General features: G+C 34.8%; 1 protein-coding gene across 4 annotated transcripts in view; it reads right to left on the minus strand.

Annotated features, from left to right (window-relative positions):
- Window positions 1-84: 84 nt before the first annotated feature.
- Window positions 85-25,612, minus strand: part of ahcyl1 (adenosylhomocysteinase like 1) — a 39,285-nt gene continuing 13,757 nt past the window's right edge. For 2 of the 4 annotated variants that reach the window (NM_201293.2, NM_001431061.1), the window contains exons 2-17: window positions 22,062-22,176; window positions 19,232-19,375; window positions 16,899-16,999; window positions 15,311-15,413; window positions 15,119-15,213; window positions 13,879-13,985; window positions 12,795-12,911; window positions 12,594-12,657; window positions 11,413-11,501; window positions 10,447-10,517; window positions 7,515-7,609; window positions 7,154-7,252; window positions 4,798-4,866; window positions 4,552-4,630; window positions 4,353-4,473; window positions 85-1,705 (exon numbers count right to left, since the gene is read on the minus strand). In NM_201293.2, the coding sequence (NP_958450.2) occupies window positions 1,699-1,705; window positions 4,353-4,473; window positions 4,552-4,630; window positions 4,798-4,866; window positions 7,154-7,252; window positions 7,515-7,609; window positions 10,447-10,517; window positions 11,413-11,501; window positions 12,594-12,657; window positions 12,795-12,911; window positions 13,879-13,985; window positions 15,119-15,213; window positions 15,311-15,413; window positions 16,899-16,999; window positions 19,232-19,375; window positions 22,062-22,176 (1,476 nt within the window). In that variant the 3' untranslated portion in view covers window positions 85-1,698. Of the gene's footprint in view, window positions 1,706-3,502; window positions 4,175-4,352; window positions 4,474-4,551; window positions 4,631-4,797; window positions 4,867-5,742; window positions 5,874-6,015; window positions 7,253-7,514; window positions 7,610-10,446; window positions 10,518-11,412; window positions 11,502-12,593; window positions 12,658-12,794; window positions 12,912-13,878; window positions 13,986-15,118; window positions 15,214-15,310; window positions 15,414-16,898; window positions 17,000-19,231; window positions 19,376-22,061; window positions 22,177-25,612 lie in introns of those variants that run through there. The other 2 variants (XR_015497351.1, XR_015497352.1) reach the window with 2 other exon arrangements.

The following is a 25,612-nucleotide window of genomic DNA, read 5'->3' on the forward strand; positions in this document are numbered from 1 at the left end:
TGCAATGTAAATTTGTCATATATCAAAAACAGTAAACACAGAAATGCTTCTAACATTAATATCATAAATAAAAACAAAAACATATTTAGTGAGAGCAAGATCTTTAATGCAGGGATTGGATGACGTCAAGGCAGAGGAAGCACATTTGACAAATGATGCAGTGAAAGGTAAATCACAAAGTGCAGATGAGGCAAATATATTTAGATGGCAGATTCACAGTGATATTTACTTAAGACATATGCAGTCCCTTACAGATGGCCATCCAGATATGTGGGCTTACTGTGAGTCTAGCCAAGGTACGTTGAGGGCAATAGGTTCAGCAAACCATAAACGCCTCAAAATCTTATTTCAGCTGCAGTTTAGAGCTGCACGACTCTAGATAAACTGAAAATCACATTTTGGTTTTATTTGTTTAAATACAAAAATCAGGATTGGATTCTGAATAGACAAGTTAAAGAAATTACAAATAAAGTTAATAATTAGAGGTGCTGACAAAATCGGTTGCTTTCTACCTTTTTTAATTAATATTATTATTATTAAATATTTTTTTCAGTCTCAGTTTGAACGAATGACTCAATAACTTACTCATAAAGACCTTTTTAAAGTTTATCTTGAATAAATTATTCTGCGACATGAATTTGAATAGCTGCAGCCTTTAAGTTACTTTTAAAAGGTGATTTTGATCGATACAGTAAGTCCCAAATGTCCTCCCAGTACTTCTATGACAGTTTAATGTTTGTAACACCGAAAAAATAACACTGGATTAAAAGACTGAAGCAGTTTCATAACTTTAACACAACAACTGCTCTGTCTGAATCCGATTTAAACGTTCACTGTGATGGTTAAAGCTTTAATAAACATACATATCGCAAATCGTTTAAAAGAAAGATTGCGAGTTTTAACGATTAATCATGCAGCTCTACATATATTCTCATCTACGTTCGGCCTACATGACATATAATGGTCAACAACGTTATCTTAATATAGGGTTTCATGAAAGGCCACAGAGATGATGGAAGTGTGCCAGAATGTGAACGGGAAAAATCCCAGTTGGTGACGTTATTCATAAAATCCCCCCAAGCGGGGTATATATGTAGCAGCAGGTGCTGCCGGGTCACAGAAGTTTCTGCACACAGTGGTGTGTATCATATTGCCAGAACATTCTAGCATTTAGCCGTAATACACAGTACATTCATTTAATAATTTAAAAAAAAGCTATTATACTTTCTTATGTAAGAGGAATATTATGTGAAGACTAACAGGTTCATATTAAAAAAGCCACAGAGACATCCTTTTTTTTGGTCATGAAATCTTAAGTGTAGTGTAACTTCACGTCAATGGAATCAATGTGTAAAAAATAAAGCATGGTAATGATTATCAGTCGTCCTATGAGATCAGTAACTCTAACCAATATTTGGCACTTTTTTAGAGCCATAGACAGTGGTCCGCTTCCTTTCTTAGGTTAAAAGATAATTTTACAACATATGCTATAATACATCACTTCTAACAACGCACTAAAAGTGACATGAATGTATATATTTTGTCACAGGACATTAGTAACACTATTAAATAAGAATAACATTCGGTAAAATCAAGTTTTGCTTTAAGAAATGTATATTAATATAAAATAAATCTCTTGCTTCACTGGTTATTACAGATCTCTCCATCTTTGATGAAGGCTGAATCCATCCAGTCAGACTAATATCTGTAAGCAGAACAACAGGAAATGTTATTTTCGTTCAGTTTGGTATGTTGTTGTTGTTGTTGATTACTTGGGGTCAGTAGGATTAGGAAATGATAGGTTTTATTCAGAGATGTATTAAATTGATCCATGGTTACAATAAAGACATGGATAATGCTACAAATACTCTGATATCAAATAAATGCTGTTGTTGTTTTTTTATTTATTCATTAATATTGAAGAAAAATATCAGTTTCTACACAAAAAAGCAGCAGTCATTACTCAACATTAATAATAAGAAATAATAATGATTTCTAAAGGATCACATGGCACTGAAGCCTGAAGTAAAATATTACATTTTGAAATATTTTAATAGAGAAAACAGTGATTAAATTATAATATTTAAAGTGTTTTCCTGTATTTTATATCAAATCAAATTTTGTGCACACACACAAAATGTAAAATGCTAACATAAAAATCTTACCAACCCCAAGCTTTTAAACAAAAGTAAATGTTATGCTGAAAAGCTCTAATTATAAATAGTCGATTTATTGAAAACCAGCAGAGGGCAGTAAGTGATAATAAACAGTTACAAATCTCTATTAAAACAGTTTATGTCTCTAAAAAACATTGTGCATTCCTTAAGTGCACTTCCCACAGGTGAGTGGGCTTGACAAACCACCTGTAGGAACACTCCTCTCTCCGTATGCACCAGACTTAAACTTCATCTTACAAGAACACAGTAAGGAAAAGAATGTTTACTTGTGAATGTACCACCAACTTGTTTTCTTCAACCTTAAAAAGCCCCTTTGCACAATATCGTACAGAATATTGTTATGTTAAAGTGCTTGTATAGTCTTTCTTATATATATATATATATATATATATTATAATTCCAACAATTGAAAAAAAGTGTCAATTTTTGCAATATTTTGAACCATCTTTATAATATTTTACATATTTTAGACATAGTTGAAGGTAAAATTATTAACCCTCTTCTGAAATATAAAAAAAAAATTGAATTGTTTTACAGAGCAAGGAAATTTTTCACAGTATTTCCTGTCTTTTTTTTCTGGAGAAAGTCTTATTTCTTATTTAATTTTAGTTTGGCTAGAATAAAAGCACTTTTTAATTTTGTTAAAAACAATTCTTAAGGTCAATATTATTAGCTAATTTAAGAAATATTTTTTTCAACTAGGTAAAGAACAAACCACTGTTCTTTAATGACTTGCCTAATTACCCTAATTAACCCAGTTAAGCCTTTAAATGGCACTTTAGGCTGAATACTAATAAAAATAAATAGTAAAATAATGTCACATCGTCATGGCAAAGACAAAAGAAATTAGTTATTAAAACAATTATGTATGTAAAATAGAAGTTGGTTGTTTATCCCACATATTAACACATATTGACCAATAAACTCTTTAATTTCTGGAAATATTCATTCATTCATTTTCTTGTCGGCTTAGTCCCTTTATTAATCTGGGGTCGCCGCAGCGGAATGAACCGCCAACTTATCCAGCAAGTTTTTACGCAGCGGATGCCCTTCCAGCCGCAACCCATGTTGGGGAAACATCCACACACACACTCATACACATACGCTACGGACAATTTAGCTTACCCAATTCACCTGTACCACATGTCTTTGGACTGTGAGGGAAACCGGAGCACCCGGAGAAGGCAGGGAGAACATGCAAACTCCACACAGAAATGCCAACTTAGCCGAGGTTCAAACCAGCGACCTTCTTACAGTGAGGTGACAGCACTACCTACTGCGCCACTGCCTCGCCTTCTGGAAATATATTTTAGATTTTTTTTTTTCCCAAAGTTTTTCAAAAGAAGGTTAAGCCAGACCATTGTCTTGCAATTCTTGGATATTCTGAGACAATAGACACTTTTCCAAAGTCCTAGCAACATCTCCTTTTGATAGGCCTAACTCTTGTGAAAAAACTTTTAAACTGAAAAACTTCTAACCCTACATGTTTTAAAAAGAGTGGATGGTTGAATTGTATCAAGTCATTTGGCTTGAGAGGATACACTCCTCGGAACCAAAATCTCAACACCAATTTCAAACTGTATGGCAACCTTTTGTGAATTTCCTCAGAACTGATTAGTGCTATGCCAATGATTTTTTGAAACAACTGATCGTACTCTGATAATTATATTTGAACATTATGATTGCTTTAATTAACAAATACTCCCATTTGTTTGTTGTTTATTCACTTTAATTCATTTATTTTTGTTTTCTGATTTAATGCTGGAGCTACTATGTTTATGCCAGTGTATTTCCTTTGTACTGTTTTTGTATTAAACAAAAAGAAAAAAAGCTTAAACTGTAGTAAAACTACAGTTGAAGTCAGAATTATTAGCCCCTTTTTTATTTTTTTTTATTTTTTTAAATATTTCCCAAATAATGTTTAACAGAGCAAGGACATTTTTACAGTATGTCTGATAATTTTTTTAGTTTTTTTTTTTCGATTTGTTTTATTGAGGCTAGAATAAAAGCAGTTTTTACTTAAAAAAAATGTAGGTTTAAAATTATTAGCCCCTTCAGCTACATTTTTTGATAGACTACAGAACAAGCTATTATTATACAACAACTTGCGTAATTACCCTAACAAGCCCAGTTAACCTTCTCCGTTAAACAGAAATATGGGGGGGGGGGTTGTACCTGTAGTAATTCGGTTTAAAGGGTCCATTCTTATTGAGGCCCATATATTTGGCCTGTTCATCAGACAGCTCTGTAAGATGAGCATCAAAGTTGGGTAGGTGCAAGCTGGCCACATATTCATCTGAAGAACACACAATTTATCACAGTTAATGCACAAAGTACTGAAGCTGTTGGTGGAGACAAATTCAGATAATCTTACCCATTTTCTTGGGCAGCAAGTAGACGTCCTGTTTATAGCGACCTTCTGGTGCATTATACAGCTCTATCAGGGCCAAAGCCTAAGATTAATACAAAAAAAGAGCACAACAGCCTGCGATTAGAGATGTTAAATCAGCCGTAATAGTCATACAGCTGTGCAGGAGCACTTAGGAGCTCTGGCATAAATGGATAAAATGTCAGCGGTACAGACGCAGCTAAAACCCAAAGCGGCGGCAGGTTAAATTACCTGGGTTGTGGCTGTGATTGATAGCACAAATGAGGGGACTGTTGAGCAGCTCAGGTTCAGGAGTCGGCCCTGAAAAACACAACACAAATGACTGAGATTGACTGTGATCCAGCAGAAAATCACATATAGAGGAAAGAAATTTATCATGGTGGGCACATTCACAGATTGAGTAGAGAAAACTGGGGCTTTGGGAAAATTCTGTGGACCAAAATATATGTCATGGTATATGGCATAGTACATATCATACGTTGTGACAAGCATTTTTCATAGAAAATATGAAATTAGTGAAAAAATAAATAAATAAATTAAAAAAAAGATTTGATGGCAAATACCTGTGTGGAAAGTCAGATTTTTAATAATCCAGAAATTGTGAAAATGATAGACTAAAATGACAGACTAATAATGTTTTTGAATAATGTTGTATGTATATATATATATATATATATATATATATATATATATATATATATATATATATATATATATATATATATATATACTGTATATATATATATATATATATATATATATATATATATATATATGTGTGTGTGTGTGTGTATATAAATCATGTTTTTGCAATTGTAGTCTTTAATGAACAGCAAAAACATGATATCTGAAGATGACTAAAAACAGCAGTTTGTACAAATAAATATTTATCAGAAAAAAATGTTTAAAGCCAAAACTTAAGTTGAAAAAGCATCAAGAAAAATATTATTATCTCAAATTATTTATAAAATTAATTAAAAATAAAATTTCAAATACTTTTTAAAAATAAAATATATTTCTGTGGTGACAAGACAGGGTTTTCAGAATTTAGAAATTTCAGAACTTCAGTCATGAATCAAATAGTCACCCGTTTGAGTTTCTTCTATTGAACAAAAAAGAAGACATCTTGAAAAATGCTGAGGACGAGAAGCCATTGACATGCGTAGTATATTTTTTCCTGGTATGTTTGTCAATGGTTGTTACAGATTTTCCACGTTCATAAAAATATATTCATAAAAGATATTCCTAAAGGGTTAGAACACCCGAGAGTAACTAAATCAGGGGTATCCAAACTCGGTAATGGAGGGCTGGTGTCCTGCAGATTTTAGTTCAAACTTGCCTCAACACAGCTGCATGAAAGTTTCTAGAAAGCCTAGTTAGAGCTTGATTAGCTAGCCCAGGTGAATTGGAGTTGGAACTAAACTTTGCAGGACACCGGCCCTTCAGGACTGAGTTTGGACAACCCTAGCACTAAATGGTCAGAAAAAATTGTTTTGTGGGAAGTAAATGTTTCTAAACTTCTGACTGCTACTGTATGCAACTGTGGAAATAGCTATTTATATAATCTAGTTTCAAATTAACAGTGATGTATAAATAACTGAAAAGTTAAATTCTTTGGTTTTTTTATTATCTAATTTCATTCAAAACTCTAGCAGACATGGTGTAAGTGCCATTAAACCCTTTGCTTCCAGAGCACTGGCTGACCAAAGTGCTGCAAAAGCTATGGGCTGGGTCTCAATGACTATGACTTTTGTCTTTGTGGATCCATTCAGGTGAAAGAAGCTCTTTCGTTGATAAACTTGTGTGGTCAGTGTCTCGGCAGGTTCTTTCACCTACAGTTGCAGTCAGAATTATTAAACTCCCTGAATTATTTCCCCCCATTTTTCCCCCAATTTCAGTTTAACAGAGAGAAGATTTTTTCAACACATTTTTAACCATAATAGTTTTAATAACTCATTTCTAATAACTGATTTCTTTTATCTTTGTCATGATGTAAGTAAATAAGATTTGACTAGATATTTTTCAAGACACTTCTATACAGCTTAAAGTGACATTTAAAGGCTTAACTAGGTTAACTAGGCAGGTTAGGGTAATTTTAAAAAATATATTTTAAAAAAAAATAAAAACTGCTTTTATTCTAGCTGAAATAAAACAAATAAGACTTTTTCCAGAAGAAAAAATATTATCAGACAAATTGTGAAAATTTTCTGAATCTTTTAAACATTATTTGGGAAATATTTAAAAAAGAAAATAAAATGTTACAGTTTATTAATTCTGATTGAAACGGTATCTACTTCATTTGCATGCTGTGTTAGCCATCTCCACCTTTAGCTACTGCCCCATCCTCTAAACAATATAACAGACAGAACAACTCTGTCCATGTCAGACTCATCTAGACTTGTTTCAGACTTTTGTTAGGCTCATTTATTTCTTGAAGATGGTGTTTGACTGCAGAACAACCAACACGTCTCAATAGATAATTCTGCTTGTAATGAGTATCCTGGATTGAGTTCTCATTTTTCCAACACAACATAAAACAACCTTTCCGACTGGCACTTATTTATGAAAAAAGACAACAAGTACAGACCTCTGCCAGTAAAATGACTCGTTTCCCATCAGGCCAGATGACGTGATCAACCTGTGAGCGGACTCTCTCCCAGGTGAGCTCTGGAGTCCGCAGACTTGCCTGAAACATACATAAATACACACACTTAAAACTCGCACCACTATACCCAACACACACACACTCATTCAGTTCACTCTGTTGTGGCAAACATGCAGCTAAGAGGATTTTGGGTTGATTAAGTGACCCTGCTGCTCAGAGAGGACCTACAGCTGTTGACGGCAACATTCACATTGGTATAGTATTTGCCCGCTACAGCCACAGCAAATGGAGCCTCATTATGAATAAACCAAACTATGTTTTTACAGAGCTGAGAAATGCTCACCACATCGATCTCAGTGTTGGAATGGCCCATGTTACACACGATACAGCCATTCTTCATTCTGTCCAAGTGCTCCCTCGTCACCACATTTTTGTTCCCTGTAGAAACAAACAATTCTTCATATAACCTTGATATACATTATCTGTGAGTAATAATACTGATTTTATCTTAGTGGATCCCCTAAATTGTCATTCTGTGGATGTATGGAACACATCTCACCCGCGAAACTGTGAACGTTTATATTTGAAAGTTATCTTGTCAATTGACAGACAGCATCTGTATTCTAGGTGTACTATGGTAAGGCAAGACCTACACTGTAAAAAAAATTGCTGTAAAATTTACAAGTACTGGCAATTTTGAATGCAAGTAATACTGTGAAATGTACAAGTGCACTGTAAATAAACTATTACAATTGTGATGTAAAACTACAGCCCGGTTCTGATTGATTATTTACAGTGCGCTTGTGATTTATGCCAGTAATACTGTAAAAATTGCCAGTGAAACTAATATTTTCAAGCACACTGTAAATTAATCATTAAAATTGTGCTGTAAAGCTGCAGCACAATTGTTTTGGTAATTTACAGTATACTTGTAAATTGTACAGGCATATCACTCTGCAGCCCAAGACTGGTTACTCACTGAAGCTATGCAGGGCTGAGCTTGGTCAGTACCTGGATGGGAGACCACATGGAAAAGCTAAGTTGTTGTTGGAAGTTGTGTTAGTGAGGCCAGCAGGGGGCGCTCAACCTGCGGTCTGTATGTGTCCTAATGCCCCAGGAAAGTAAAGGGGGCAATTTACTGTCAGTGGGTGCCGTCTTTCGGATGAGATGTTAACCAAGGCTCTGTGATCATTAAAAATCCCATGGCATTTTTCGTAAAGAGTGTAACCCTGGTGTCCTGGCCAAGTTCCTTGCATTGGCTCTTACTGGCCTCCCAATCATCCCCATCCACCAAATTGGCTCTATCACTGTCTCTCCATTCCACCTATGGCTGGTAAGTGGGGATTGCACTAGCGTCAATGTCCTGTGGCTGCCGTCGCATCATCCAAGTGGAGGCTGCACACTAGTAGTGTGGTAGAGACCCTCCACCCATGATTGTATTGCGCTTTGGGTGTATGGCCATACACAATAAATGCACTATATAAATACACATTACTTATTTAGTTACTTTTACAATATTACTGGCAACCAAATTGCCAGTGTTATTGCAAATTTTGCATCATTTTTTTACAGTGTTTAGAATGTCCAGTACTTGTCTTGTTTTTGTTTTACACACACACACACACACACACACACACGCACATTTACAAAGTTAAAACAGGCTCGGTTCTTTATGTTTATATATATATATAATATGAACATATTCATAGTAGAAAATATTTGTCAAATTTAGAAACAAATCATCAAAAATGTTGACAGTGGATGGCAACTTTAAAAAAAAAAAAACACTGGTGTGAAAAGAGTTTCAGCAGGTTGTAAGGCTTTTAAAGACATTTTAAAGACCATTATGATTGAGTTTTTTCACTTTTACAGGGCTAAATGCTAAGGAATTTTTTTTTCGAATAAGCCAGTTGGAAAAGATTTTCACTTGCCCTATCAAAAAAATTATTTTAATTTTATACATTAAATCATACATTAATAATAAAAATTACAATTTAAAAATAAAAATAAAGGCCAGGTCAGTATCCTCAGCTGTAAATATAGGGATAACTTTTAAGCAAATTTTATGGTGAGGAAAATAATTAAAAAATAAAAGTAACAAATAAAATGATAAATAAAAAAAAGTTTTATTGAGATTGATTGTTGGTGAACAAACATAAATGAACAAAAGAAAATTAAGACCTGTTAAGACCTACAACACAACATTTCAGTAGATTTAAGACTTTTTAAGGCCTAAAATTTAGTTGCTAAGATTTAGGACATTTTAAGACCCCACAGACACCCTGAGAAGAGTTCAAATGTTACCAAAGTCCACTTATTATGAGCAATGATTATTTGATGTTTTTTTTTTTACTTTATTTATTATTTATTTGTTTAAATGTATGATAATTATGATAATATTTTGACTTGTGGCTTATTATATAATGATTAACTTATAGAATTTAAAATATTTTTTAAGATATTCAAAATATCCTTGTATCCTTCTTTTTTATTATAAATTATTATTTATATATATATATATATATATATATTTTTTTTTTTTTTTCAGTTTTTGTTTGTGTACTTGATGTTAAGTGTTGGTGTTTATTGTGTTAAAGGTGTCAATCTTGTTATGTGAGGCACCACTATGTCCGAATAAATTGCCCCAAAGGAATTAATAAAGCTTTAAATTATATATTAATCCATTAATTAATACAAATATAACTATTAATTTTCCCAGTGATGGGTTGCGGCTGGAAGGGCATCCGCTGCGTAAAAATGTGCTGAATAAGTTGGCGGTTCATTCCGCTGTGGTGGCCCCAGATAAATAAAGGGACTAAGCCGAAAAGAAAATTAATGAATGAATAAATAACTGTACATTTTTTGTTTATGTTAAAAATAAATGAACATAGCATTTTTTATTTGAATAATGTATTGTTAAATGCTGACAGTGACAATAACAATTAATAAATGGTTTATTATAGTATAATATAATAAAAAATAGAGAAGAAGTCCTGTTTGTCAATCATGTTAACTCACTTAATGTTACCAAAATGCTGTTTTACCCTTCAACCAATTAAAGAAGCAGGAGTTCAGTTCTCTCTTTATGACTAGCAGAGACTCACAACTTGGCAAACATGATTTTTCCCCAGACCACTTAAGAGATCAGTCGTAGCTGTCAAAGGCCCAACCGTTTGACAGCAGCTCAGGGAGGAATCGTTTGTGCTGATAAGAGCTGCATTTAATAGAGGAAATGGATGTGAAAGTGGAAGCTAGCCAACAGCAAGCAGACGTACCCGTGCAGGTGATGACCATGTCCATTTGACGAACCACTTCATTCAGCTTCACCACTCTAAAGCCGTCCATACTATAAAGGAAATAAAAAAACAAATAAAAATTAGCAGATGTGTTTAGATATTGCTGTGCAAAGAAGATTTTGAGTTCCTATTTGGTTTGCTGATATGCTGATATTATTTGTGGTAGATACTAAGAGAGACCAGTTTACACAAGTTATTTGATACAAAATTGTTATGTGTTACAGGGTAAACTGAATAAAGTATATTAACTAATAATTATCACCTTTATCACTGAATCACTGACTCAAATTATTCATTCCTAATTTCATTTAGGAACAAACCCTTGCAATGTTGCTGTGAGACACAAATGTTCGCTTCAGATTTGTTTGAGACTGTGTCTGAAATGTAACTCATGCAGTATTACTGTCTTGTTTGTTAAACTGTTGTATAAAACAAGAACATATTTGCAACTAACTAATAACTAGTAACTAATAACCTTAACTTTACCGAATTAGATTGTAATGGAATAATGTGCACCTTTTGTAAAGCTGCTTTGAAACAATAATTATTCTGAAAAGCACCATACAAATAAACTAGAATTGAATTGAATTGACTTGGAGTTGTTTCGAATACAAAGAGAAAATAATAGGCTATAGATTATTAGATTAGATTAACTGTTTAAACAAAGTATTTAAAATGTGTACACATAATTATGATTGCATTAATTAGTAATAAAGGCAAATGACACTATTGAGCTTGCCATCTGCATTTTTTAATTATTTAAAATTGTGTACCTTTTGTATTTAATTATTAATTAAAATAAATTATATTGGCTAAATATCAGCCACCCTGCTTTCCAATATTGACCTTCAGAAAAAAAAATATCGCATGACTACTAATTTCAATAACACCGCACTTGTGTTTAAATGTAGATTTCACTCATTCTTGAGGGTCTATTGGTCTTACCAGGCTTGAAGAGCACAGATCGGATCGATCTCCGTCACACACACTATTGCTCCAAGTGCTTTCAGAGCTGAACAACAACCTTTCCCCACCTATACCACGGTCAACACAGAAACACAGCCAAACACAGAAACGTCATTCCATTCTCTGTGCTTTTAGAAAATAATGTCTGTCTGTTTTGAGAAATTACAGCTACAGTACAGACACTACAGGTTTTTTTTTTGTCTAATTTAAAGAAAACACTCAAAATATGTGATTAAAATTTTTTTTATCACACTTAAAAATGTGTCTGTGGATGTCAATTACAATATATTTCCGTAAAGACTTTTTCTCAGAATTATTTTATTCTCCTCCACTGAGCCATCAATCTCAACTTCAGCGCAATTTGCAGTACACACAACAAACTTCACAATTGTAATCATCTGTATCCAGTACTCCAAATGTTTTTACAGATGGATATGTTTATACATAAACTACCTGATTATTAGAACATTTTATTCTACAAGATAAAAATCCATTAGTTACTGACAGTTGTACCATTAACTAGCATGGACTAAAATATTTTTTGCATTTTTTAAAATCTGATTGTTATAACCTTTCATTCGACAAAGACATGAGTGAAAGGATTGATAGAGAAAGATTACTAAAATCCTATAACCTTAGACTCTCATTTGTCAAAAACATTAAACCTGAGTTTTGAACTGGACATCATTTAATGTTAAAAATTTAAGCTAGAAATGTATGCATATATGGACACATTTATTTAAATAAACCATTGTTATATAACAAGTGCACATTTAAGCACTTAAACTTAATAAAACTTGTTATAAAAATGTAATGAATCAGCTGGGGAAGTACAGAAGTTGACACAATCACCAGCGATCCAACCTGTGCAGATCGCTAACAGACTACAAATCAGCCAGAATTAGGAACTGGGGTGTGTGTGCAGTGCATGACAGGATCTTGTAGTCCATATAATGACGAATATGTAGTTCTATGTGATCTGTATGTTTACCAGGGATCTTCCAGGATTAGATCGCTGGTGATTGCAACAGAAATAAAATTGGTTAATTTATGGAATTTTTTTGATTTTGCCCATTTCACCTGCAGTGTCTTGCATTTTATTTGCATAATGTAGATTATCCGACCGCCCTATTTTATTTTTGCCAAATGTTTGTACTGACCTCTCCATAACCGCAAACCACCACCTGTTTCCCACCAAACATCACATCTGTGGTTCTCTTCAGACTGAGGAGAAAGAGGAAGACAGCTAAGATGATATTTTTTCTTACACAAGTTTTAGTCAAACTTGGTTAGAGGTTTAGAGGAAGATGTGTTGAAAGAAAAGTCAGAAAAGCATATATCAGCATTGCAGATGTCTTTACCCGTCGAGGATGGACTCCCTGCAGCAGTACAGATTATCAAACTTCTGCTTGGTGACAGAATCATTGACATTCATGGCAGGGACGCAAAGCTTGCCAGCTTTGGAGAGTTGATACAGCCTGACAGAATCAATAAAAAGAGACAAATAAATAAATAAAACATGAATGTTTGTAAAAGTCAGTTGGCATTTCTGTTTGGAGTTTGCATGTTCTCCCTGTGTTCGTGTGGGTTTCCTCCGGGTGCTCCGGTTTCCCTTACAAGTCCAAAAACCATGTTCTGTGGGTGAATTTGGTAAACTAAAATTGGCCGCAGTGTGTGTGAGTGAATGAGAGTGTATGGGTGTTTTCGAGTGATGGGTTGCAGCTGAAAGGGCATCCACAGCGAAAACATATCCTGGATAAGATGACCCCAGATTATTAAAAGGACTGAGCCGAAAAGAAAATTACTGAATAAATGAATGAATGAATGAATGAATGAATGAATGAATGAATGAATGAATGAATGAACGAACGAATGGATGAATGGATGAATGGATGATTGAATGAATTATTAATATGCCAGAATAGTTGGTGGTTTATTCTACTGTGGCAACTCCTGAAAAATAACTGACTAAACCTTAAAGGAAATGAAGGAAAATGAAAGAATGAATGAAAATTAAAATTAAAATTTTAATTAAATTTAATTATAATTAAATTAAAATAAATAAATGAAATTATTGTTTAAAAACAAAATAAAATGTGTAAAACATATGCTGAAATAGTGTGGGGGTTAATTCTGCTGTGGCAATTCCTAATAAATAAGGGACTAAGTCTAGAATGAAATAAAATAAAATTAAATAAAAAATAAATTAAATATATCTAATTGAATATTTATATATTTCGCATATTCCTTTATCCAAAGTGACTTTAAATAAAATTTCGATATAGGTTTTTTTTGGTTAATTTTATGTATTTTCTTGAATTGTTTATGCATTTGATAAAAGCTTTTGCCCAAAATGACTTAAAATGCATTCAAGAAATAGCATTTGCTCCTGTTTATGCATTTTCTTTATGCATTTACTATGACTTTAGTACAGCCCTCCCGTACCTGTGTACACCAGTAACACTCTCCTCCACGATTCCACGAACTTTTTTAAAGACACTGGGATATTTCTTATACACCCAGTGGGTCAAATCCCCTCCGTCATCTAGAATCTGTAAAAGAAAGTATCTTTATTACTCATCTGCAAACACAAACACCATGCTAAAAGTTTTGAACAGTAAATACTGATTTGACAGCGGTTTATAAACAGTAATAGAATCATTGTGTTAAATAGTGTAAATAGTGGTGGATATGATAACAAGCAGCATAAACAGCAACAACATTAGCATTTTGGCTACACATCATATTACAAATAGTGAAATGTTATTCGCAAAAAGGCTAAATGATAAGTGAAGTTACTAAAATAACTGCCAACAACATTGATTGTTTGTGCTTTTCTGCCATCACTTCCTCACCCTCCACTTGTTCAAAATCTGTTTGAGTTTATTTCATCTGTTAAACACAAAAGAAGATACTTTGAAAAATGTTGGAAAGCATCAGCAATTGATTTTAATCATATTTTTTTTTTTTCTACTGTAGATATCAATGGCTATAACATTCTTCAAAATATCTTCTTTAGCGGTCAACAACAACAAAACAACACACACAAAGAAGGTTTGGAACTAATTGAGGATAGCATCAGCCTTTTATTTTAACAGTATTGTCACAATCACCAGTGATCTAATCCTGGCAGATCACTGGTAAACACACAGAGCGCATATAACTACAAATCTGCCATTATATGGACTACAAGGCCCAGTCATGCTCTACACACACACACACGCACCGGTTCCAAATTCTAGCTGATTGCTAACACACACAACCGAAGGTGTTCAGAACTGATGACATGGACTTTAAAAGCAGCACAGACACACACATTAGTTGCTGAGTCTTGTTAATCAGTATTGTGAACATTACGACGCCTTGCCTTGATCCTCGTTTTTTTGTTTATGTTGTCTGCTGCCTGCCTGTACTGACCATCTGCCTGTTTATCGACCACGACCATTGCTTGCCTGACTATTCTTAATAAACCTGCGTTTGGATCCACACTCTTTTGTCAGCATTCTACTTCTTATTACAAGTGTTTACTATTTTTTTCAACTATAGGGATATCAAAGGCAAGGACATTCTTCAAATATCAGAAATAAAACAAACACAAGAAGGTTTGGAACCACTTGAGGATCAGTAAATGGTGGGTGAATTTGAATTTAGGCTGAACTATCCTATAAAGGGCAGAACTTTATACCATGTTTGCCTGCCAGCCATCCATGTTGACACAGCGGTCGATGCACCACCAGAAGTCGTCTTCCGATTCTCCCTTCCAGGCAAAAACTGACACACCTTCACAGGAAAGACAGCAAAAAAAAAGTGAGTCCATAATCTCCAGACTGGAACTGTTAGTTCAGACAGCAGTATTATTTGTTTAGAGGGAGTTTACCACTCTCCGCCAAAGCTGCTGCCACTTCATTCTGGGTGGAGTAAATGTTACAGGCAGTCCAGCGACACTGAGCACCCAGGGCCACTAGAGTCTCGATCAGCACCTGAAAGAAACCAGCATAGCAAATCAAACACATTAAAACACTCACAAACAACAATGTGTGCAAATTTACATTGTAAGCACTTTGGTTTTGATTTGATTATACGATTGTATGTTTAATGAAACTGCAAGCAAATCATTTGCAAAGTGTGCATTAATTAGAATAATAAATAACATTTTTAACATTAAAGCTTTTTGAGTTTTTCTTTAAATAAATTTGCTAAGACCAAACTAATTACAAACCAGTCTGACTTAAAGTGCTCAGCATATATAAGTACACCCCTCACAAATCGCTCTTTTAAATTCATATTTTTAATTAGGAAGCTATACAATATTATATTTGTGCATATACATTAGATTAGTCAGTACCGAAGCCAAATCTGGAGCTTATCTAACAAAATAACTTACAATTACGGTCCAAAAACTAGCACAACCAAATTTATATGTTTGAGAAAAATACTAAATATTAAAATCAAGAAAAGCAAAAAAATTGAAAAATTTAGTTGAAATTTTGTAGGTTGTCATTTTTTTGTGCAATATTTAGCTTGAATTTAATTGCATTATCTTTCAATTTCTAAATGTTTGGATATGTTTACTAAAAGATTATTTTAATAAATATATCTGTTTAATAAATCTGTTTTGGTTAAATGCACCAAAAATACACTAAAAAATGGATGAAAATATTCATTTTCAAAATGGGGTATACTCATATGCTGAGCACTTTACTGTATGTGTGATTTTTTTTCCCTTTGCGACTTCATCTGCAATTTTTTTCGGCATTTTTAAAAATATGCTCCATGTTAAGTTTTAGTAATTTTATTAATAAATTCTACCCTGTTTTATTTTAGTTGTTTGTTGATTCTTTATTTTATTCATTTTACTTTTAGGTAATGTCAATCGAAAAACATTTGTTGTTTACTTATTTCATAAACATTTACTTTTAGTTTTACTTTTAGTGAATGGACACTATATAGTAGTCATCATTCGAAGTGAATCCAAAACATTTTTCAAAATTGTCCTAGGACATGAATGGGTGCTGGTGAGGATCCACTTCAAATTTTGACTACTGTAGTTTATAGTATTGGCCGACACAGATTTATCTTTCCCTAAACAAACTGTTAGTGTAGTTTTATTTAATAGAAATGAAACGAAAATTCGTTTACTAATCCATTGTTTAAATAAATAAAAAGTTATTTTATTTATAGTTTCCTCCTGCTTGTACTAAAAACATTAAAACAATCACTTGTGTACTGTGGTAAATGAATATATTTCACTCTGTTATTTTCTTGTTTACTAAATATGACTGTATATAATAGATAGAAAGCAAAATAAAGAAGCTGGTGAAAAGGATCAGGAAAGTTCCCAAAGCCTAGATTTAAACTCATGTCGCCAAAAATGTTCCACTCTGACCAAAAATGTAAATGTTTTGTCAAAATCTCTTTCCGGAAGAAGTGTGTGTTTGAATCGTGTGACCCTGAGCAGAACCTACAGCAGTCTGAGCAGTGATGTGTGTGCATCCGGCCACTTTGGCCCCGGCGAGGGGTTTCTCTCCCTGAGCTCTCTTCCGCAGGGAAATCAGCGCAGACATATCTGTGGACAACAGTTCTGAGGTCAGACCAGCTGGCCTGAGATCAGCTTTATTAACACAGCTACAATCTAGAGAATCAGAGGTCAAACCAAGCCCTGGAAAATGAGGACTAAAAATCTGAATATGCCTGGAATAAGGAATGGTTAAAACTGGTTAAAATGGTTATTATTCTGTTCAGCTCAGTTGAACTTTTCATTCCTCTGTGTAAATGTTACATTTTGACATTTTTTTCTGCATTTTTCTGATTCATTCTCTAAATTTAAAGTAGTAGTGTGAAGTAAGGACTAATTGATTGAATTATTAAGGCATCTTTACACAGCAAAGGTGGCACAGAAACCAAACCTGGAGCAACTGGGACCTTGATCACTGCTTTATGGGACCTTGATCACTGCTCTGTCGACTTTTGATGTTGAAAATTCAACTCTACAGTTTAACAAAGTGACTTTTATTAGCATTTTAGTAGTTTGAAATAAGAGATTATATATATAGAGAGAGAGAAATAGATCTGTAAAAAACAGGAAATGAACTGGCAGTTTATTTTACGGTTTTTGTACCTTAATATTCAACACCAACCCAGACAAAATATCACTTTCAACTATTAAAAATGTTGATGAAAGTCACCTTTTCAAACTTTTAAAGGTTAAAAGTTGTTGGAAGAAAGATCAAGACTCCATAATGCAATTCAAATACACAAAACTGCTAATTTACAGAGATATTTTTTACAGTGTTCTGAGAGTAATGTACAGTATTCTTCTGTAATAATTCCATGAACTCGTAGCAATTAATCTGCTTATACTACGGTTACCACACCTAAAGTCACAGTTCAGATGTTGTATTTCAAGAAATTTGTCAGGTTTTTGTCCTCAAACAGTTTGTGTGCGTAGGATTAGCTGCTTACTCATCTCATCCAAAGTCTACTGTTTTGTTTGATTTAATATTTGACAGTTGTAGGCTGAAATCATTCACTGTATGAAACAGTAATGCAGTGAAGACTGGCCTGGAACCACTCTAGCGTGTGCTTCTCTAAAAATATTGTGTAACAGAATATTTATCAGACAATCAGAAATAGAGAGAAATGAGTCATCATTTCCTTACCCTGGTGAAAATTATTCACCCATTTTTTTAGTCATCATTTACTCTGCTTCCACTTGTTCCAAACCGGAGTTCATGTTATTATACAAAATATTAAATATTTATTTCCCACAACAGATGTCAATCGGTTTCTACAACTCAGGTGTATACGTACCCAGTTCTACATTTCTGGAGACAGCAAAATACGTAACTGGAGGTACTTCTGCTCACAGTTTTTTATTTTAGCAAATTCACCAGAGGCTGCTGTGTATGTTTATTGATGATCACAAACTTCTCTAGCGCATCCTCTTTTCATGTAAATCCGCCAGAGTGTGCAATAAACACTTCAGCTGACCAGCTTGCTGTCCATGAATGAATCACCTGCCCCCTTCCCCAAACACAACTGATTGTGTTTTCAAAAGTATTCTAGAAAATGAAAAGCCGATGAGTGATTTCACCACGTTTTCATCCTCTTGTTTATTTATGTTTTTATTTATTTTTTGCTTTTGTTTTACTTGGTTTCTAAAACCGTTCTTCTATGGACTCGAACCCCATCTTCGTGATCACCTCTGCTCCACATCCCAAGTCTGCCAATGTATGTGGAGAGCCACTGGGAAAACATAGGAAACGCCGCCCGTCTGGATATAAGCGGTCAGCTAGTAGCGCTAAAATGAATAGGAGCCGTGGGCAGTGTCATACCACCCTGTAGCACTCATTTAAAAGACAAAAGGCAGCCAGACATACCTCTGGCTACATAATTTACACTCTCCAGTAATGTAGACAGGGGTACATATCGACAATGAGCCTGTGTTGCGTTTCTAACAGTCTCTAACAGTTTCTAACAGTAAAACAATTATATAGATTTGAAACCCCTAGAGGGCGATTAACAGATTAATCCCATCAATATCTATGGACTGCACTGCTGCCATTAGATGCTGACCCAGTTATTATAAAAAAAGACAAAGTCAACGGTGGACAATGGCTTTTCCCAACATCAGCAGATGTTATCAAACCTTGTTCACTTGACAGCACTTAAACACACCTATATTTGAGTTAACAGGTATAACAGATGTCCTGAATTAACGGTGCTTCACAGAACCACTGACATTCATTTATAAATTTGCCAAAGTTGAAAGCTGTTTTTGTGTAAATTGTCTTCTGACCTTGTTCTGCGATCTCGATCTCCCGCCGGCCAAACTCGGCCTGCTTGATGTTCTTGACACAGAAGTCGCTGCTGCCCTTTGAGTTGACCTGGCTCTTCTCACGAGGAGACGTCTCATCATCTGAGCTGTCAGTGTACGAGGCCGCTGTAAAAGCACAGAGGAGCATTTTAGTAGGATTATGGATGCATTCATTGATTTTTTGCAATGAAATGATAAAAGCACAACTTTCTTTTAAATTGCTTCAGTCGTGTAGTTTAAACAGATTGCTTTTTTGGAGGTGGACGGGGGGTCAATCTGCAGTCACAAACATGTAGGAATGTTTATCCTTCACTTTTGTTGGTATTATGAGCGATTTAGGAATGTGAATTTGTCTGATCCAGGGCCAATGCTAGCAAAAGTCTGTAGTTCTTGCTCTAAGCTGGCCTGGGATTATATTACACAACACACAATACTAGCATGGACAAGTAATGAGCAGGTTTAAGCAAGTTTGTAGAACACACTGACCCAAACTTTCTCCATCAATTGTTATTTTAGCTACAAATGATAGAGTATTTCTGCAATGGACATTAAATTTGAATTAACCCGGCAAACGTCTAATAGATATCTAAACGTAGCTTGGCTAAAACAAGACTAAACTTGGGCTGTCACTGAAAATCTAATAGACGTCTAAGAATGGACCAAAACTAGACTAGTCTTCAAATAGACAGATTAGGCAGACTGTATATGTGTAGTCATTCATTTGTGTCTATTTGATGACTAGTCTAGTTTTGGCCTATTCTTAGGCACTTATTAGATTTTCACTGACAGCCCAAATGTAGCCTAGTTTAAGCCAAGACGGCTGATTAGACGTCTATTAGACATCTTTTAAAAACAAAAATGCTTGCTAAGAAGATTGTAAATCAAAATAAATTGTCATAACCCATTTTTATTGTTTATGAACTACGATAAATATGCCACTAATACAGAAAATATGATAAAATGATTCTGTGGTGACTACAAAAAATCAATGTAATTTCTGCATTAAATAATTTAGTTCAGAAATTACAGATTGAACTTTTAGGTATATTACACCAAGGATAGTTTATGTTTACAATGAATCTTTGATGAAATATCAAAGGTATAAAGGGAAATAAAGCCACTTGGCACTGGGGTATTTAGCAATTACTTCCAGTTGAATTTACATTGTTGTATCATTGCTAGTGTTTTTTTAGGGTTTAGTAACTTGCTGTTTTATGTCATCTGGTGTAAAACACTGATTGTTGATACCTCCATTGTGTATTGTGTATTTAAGCCCATGCCGTCTGATACTGTCGGTAGGATAGGCTTTATTTTTTAATTTCCCCTAGTTGCAATCGTAGCACAAAAACAACATGTTTTACCTATAATGTAATGTTATGAAATGTGTAATTATATAACGCATTTATTGTATATTCTTCATACACCCAAAGCACTTCACAGTCATGAGGGGGGTCTCTCCACATCACCAGTGTGCAGCATCCATTTGGATGATGCGACGGCAGCCACAAGACAACGGCGCCAGTGTACTATTAGAGTGAGAATAGAGCCAATTCAGCGAATGGGGATATTGGGAGAACCATGATAGGTAAGGGCAGAAGGAGGGAATTTGGCCAGGACACCTCAGTTACACCCCTACTCTTTACGATGAGTTCCATGGGATTTTTAATGACCCCAGAGAGTCTGGGCCTCAGTTAAACGTCTCATCTGAAAGACGGCCCTCACTGACAGTATAGCATCCTCTTCACTTTACCGGGGTATTAGGACTCATGCAGACCCCAGACTGAGCGCCCCCTGCTGGCCTCACTAACAGCACTTCCAACAGCAACCTGGTTTTCTCATGTGGTCTCTCATCCAGGTGCTCATCCTGCTTAGCTTCAGTGTATAACCAGTCTTGGGCTGCAGGGGGATAAGGCTGTGGCCATCAACATTCAAAAAAGTTGTTCAACCTAAATTACAAACGCTTAAAATGTAGGTGCTGTTCACACCTGGAATAAAGATGCATTTTTGTCGATAAAAACACAAGTGGACAATACAGGTGTAAACAAGATGCAAAACTTTTATAGATTGTCCACTTTTGGCCCCATCCAGAGAATGTTAAGAACACATTCAACCACCGTGCCCTTGTAGAGTGGCTAAATGTTCCCTTACCAGTCCTGATAATGTTTTTTTGGCAAAAATAAACATATTTGTAGTATATTTGAAGGCTATGGCTGCTTCATTCTCTTCAAACAGCAGCTCTTATCATGCAGGGCCAGTGAACTGCTGTTTTCTCTTGAGACAAAGCTCTGTGAATGTGTTATTTAATGGGTAACGTCTTTGATCTGCTATTAACAATTTTATTCTATAAAATCAAAATCTTAAAATCTTACACAAGGTCAGTTCCTTCGCCTGACGATTCAAAGACACTAAATGTAATTACTTTCAATGTTCTATAATATTTGTTCAATGAATTTAACAAAAATACAAGCATAAGTACATGTTAAAACTGTAAAACAGAAGAGTGTAGTTAGTACAAGAAGTAAAAGAAATCGGTTATCTATAATTTCATCATCAATGAATAAAATTGCTCAATCATAAGGCATTTTTAATCGATCTGGTCCCTTTAATAAAAATTTTTGTGTATAGTATAGACATTATGCTAGCAAAAGAGAAAAATGTGAACGCTAATGTGTCTCCTCGATCCAAAATGCATCTTGATATCCAGTGTGAACTTGGCCTTCTCACCTCTACTATAGATCAATGTATTTGCTGCTCTTCTGAACTTTAGCACTGTATTAGCATGAATGTTGTATTGCAGTGATGATGGACTAACCTGAGCTGTAGCTGTCCGTAGATGACTGAGAGATGGAGCGAGACAGGGAGCGGCGGCCTGTTTTTGTAGGGAACTTGCTAAACTCCTGTTTGTCCTCCTGGTTGGCAAACTGAATCTGAAGAAAAAGAGAGGATGGGGAGAGAGCAAGAAAATGAATGTAGTTAAAGCATTCCAGTACCATATTTTGCTTTGTAAGACTCCTACGATATATTCATTAATCAAAGTACAAAAAAACACATTATGATTCTCATAATACACAATGCAGCTTCACTGCTTTTTGTATAAAATGGCTTTGGTCTCTCTAAACACCTGCTCTGCTTCAATTGGTTAGATGATTGGTCTAATCTGTCTCTGCACCTGTAATCTCAGTAATATGAACTATAGCTGCATCCATTTGCCAATTATAGGAGAGAAAGGAAGGTCTCCACAAGTTCTTATTTGCTTTGATTTATTTTGAATGTATCATATAAAGACAATGCACATCATACCATTGCAATACATATGGTCAACAGAAAATTGGCCCTCTACTCGCCCATTCCAACAAATAAACAAACAGATCGCCAGGTACAATGAAGGAAATGGAAGTGATCCCCCTTGAACCCGAGACAGTGATTAGCCACGTGTTTTGTAACTGACATTTCTTACACAACACAGAAAACAGCCTCTTCTAGACAACTATCAAACGTTTCCAGGCCATTCAGATACAACAATAGTGTTTGTGAGCAGCCAATCAGAACTATAGACTGGCAATTGTGCAGGAAATAAGACTGACGACATGTTTCAGGCGGTTCTGTTTCACTGACATTCACTAACAAGTATAAAGCAAGTATATAGCAATCATTACTGTATACCTCACTGCATGTCATGAGTCTTACTAATAAACATAACATCAACACATTTCAGCATGTTAGGTTAGACTAATTTCAAGTAGTTCAAAATGAATCATACAAACAAAGATATAGCTTTAAACCCTAACCACTGATCCTTAAATATACTGAAAAGCGCTGAGGATCAGCACGGTTTAAACATGTTCTGTCTTAATATAGCCCAAAAAGAGACTATAAATAGCAATATTGTACAATTACATAACAGATGTGAAGAATGAGTCCCATCAAGGGATTTCAGTTCTGTTTCGGTCACTTAAATAATGCAGACCTTGAAATATTTATTGCATATGTGCTTAGAGTCAGATGATGAAGTCTGTGTTCTGCTGTTTCCAAAGCTGGAGAATGCAGAGGAACCTGACTGCTAAATTATACCTTGTGCATCAAGATGCTTTGAGACAATCGCAAAGCAAACTGCTGCTAGACTGTTATTCTCTGCAGTAAACTCTATGATTGAGCTTTCGAACGATTGCAATTTTCTTTCCTGTGTTATCTTATTTAGCCAAAAGCATTAAGTTTAGACTGCCATGTCATTCAGGGACTTTACAATCAGTGCTTTATGTATGAATGGACCAAGATTTCAAAGGATAAACAAAATCAAGTTTAACGATCCAGAACAAATCGATGAGATCTTTGATATGACTTAAAAATGTTTGGTGGCTAAAATGACTCACATGCTGAAAAAATATTTCTGTAAGTTATTTTAAACATCTATTTTTATATTAACTGTGTTCATTTTCCATTTGCAATGGATTATGAGTATATGCCAATTAAAAAATAGCTCATCCAAAAAATGATACAGGCAGCTTTTTCAGACTTTATCACGTGTGACCTTCAGGAAAAGAGAATGCCATATGCTATTCTGTCCGAGATTGCATCTCGATCAGCTCCCTAATACCTGAGGTGGTTTATCAGTAGGTCGTGAGCATGGATTCAGGCCTTGGTAGGGCCCCTGATGAGCTTGGTTCACAATATATTGGGACACACTGATAATTTGAGACATGAGTAGCATGTAACAATAGCAGATCTAATAATTTTCATTTAATTATTTTACTAAGTTTATAAAATTACATTCCAGCTGAATAATTTGATTATTTCATTTACCAGCAACAGTTAAACCATTAAACAATTATGACTGTTTGCTAGATTTTTTTCTTACATATCTAGCTAGGTTCATTCATGTTAAAAATGAATAAATAAAGACTTTTCTAAGAAAAATGCATCCCATTTGTCATTATGTTTGATGATTTGCCTCAATTGATTCATATTTCACCTTTCCAAACTTCCATTCCGGGCACATAGTACATATTGATGTGCTATAATTTTCACTGTGCATTGTGGGACTCTTTAGGGCGCAAACAATTTCAGTGCACTTAAAAGTGTCACTTAAAATGGCTGATGCCCTGATCAATGCTCCGACTACTGAACAAGTGTTGCTGATTAAAATGCGCCCTGAGTCTGCAATATTATTTGGTTGATTTCACGTAACAATCACAAAAATACAAAAACATTTAGGAGTACATTAGCATATAGCATTAGCATATAGCCTAAAGCTAACACAACGACTAAAAGTCAATTAGGTTTTGGGTAATTAAAATGATTAAGCAAGGTAATATAATCTGAATGTAATACAATCTGAAAATGTCACAGTGCAAAGAAGCTGACAGAAGCCTTCTCACAAAGTACAAAACCAGTCATGAAGACAGAACAATCAGTGTTCCCCATTAAACTGCATGTACATGTAGGCCTGATCATATGTCTGAAAAAGAAGGGAGGGTGGAAGGGGCCGAGGGTTCTGGACTGGGATTCATGGCAGGCTATTAGATTTACACAGTAATGCGCAGGTAAATCACAGAAGCTGAGCTCTGGTTCTGCCTGTGCTCCTTTTTTAGACCTGATTTATGTTTCTTTCATGCACAGATGTCTCTTCTACAGACACGGATCTCCAGCAGCTCAGCTTCAAAGCATCCGCAGACTTAGATTTACAGCAAAACAAAACAAAAAACTATGAATATGACTGTGCTTTAGGAAACAGATTTTATTATCACAGAATCAACTGGTTTGATATGTAACCAGAGGTAATGCACATTTACGACTCAAACCCCAAAAAAGCCAAAACTGCCATTGATGAATTGCTAAAACAACATCTCATTTAATTGTTCATTTCAAAATGATTACAGAATCAGATACTAACACCTCTTAATATTTGAAAGTCTGGTAACGAAGAATTGGTTTTAAGCTGCCGTCACATTAATGTTTGAGTATGCGAAATTCTGTTGGACAGTGCTGCAAAAAGTAGTGGGATAAAACAATATGATGCAACACGGTTGCTCCATATTTAAATTTTCTGTTCAGAGGGGTCAAGTTTCGATCATCTACTGGCCTCCTGCATTTACATGATGAGAAATTGCAGGTCAGAGTTCACCAAATTTGAGCTTTGGAATGCAGTGACTTGCAAATCTAGTTTCATGAGCAAGTTTTTCCGGTCTGTCTGCATATGAATGGAAGTCAGTGGTGCAAAAAGTTCAGTGTGACCACTGTTAAAGACAAAAAAAAAACACATGACATAGATTTAAATGGGAAAAAATGCAACAGTTAATTTGGATGGTCTAGGAAAAAAAGCCCTGCCTTCTAGTAAAGGGGCCAATCATTGATATCTAGATATAT

This window comes from Danio rerio, chromosome 8, assembly GCF_052040795.2.
Source record: "Danio rerio strain M-AB ecotype USA chromosome 8, GRCz13ab, whole genome shotgun sequence".
NCBI classification, from domain to species: domain Eukaryota; kingdom Metazoa; phylum Chordata; class Actinopteri; order Cypriniformes; family Danionidae; genus Danio; species Danio rerio.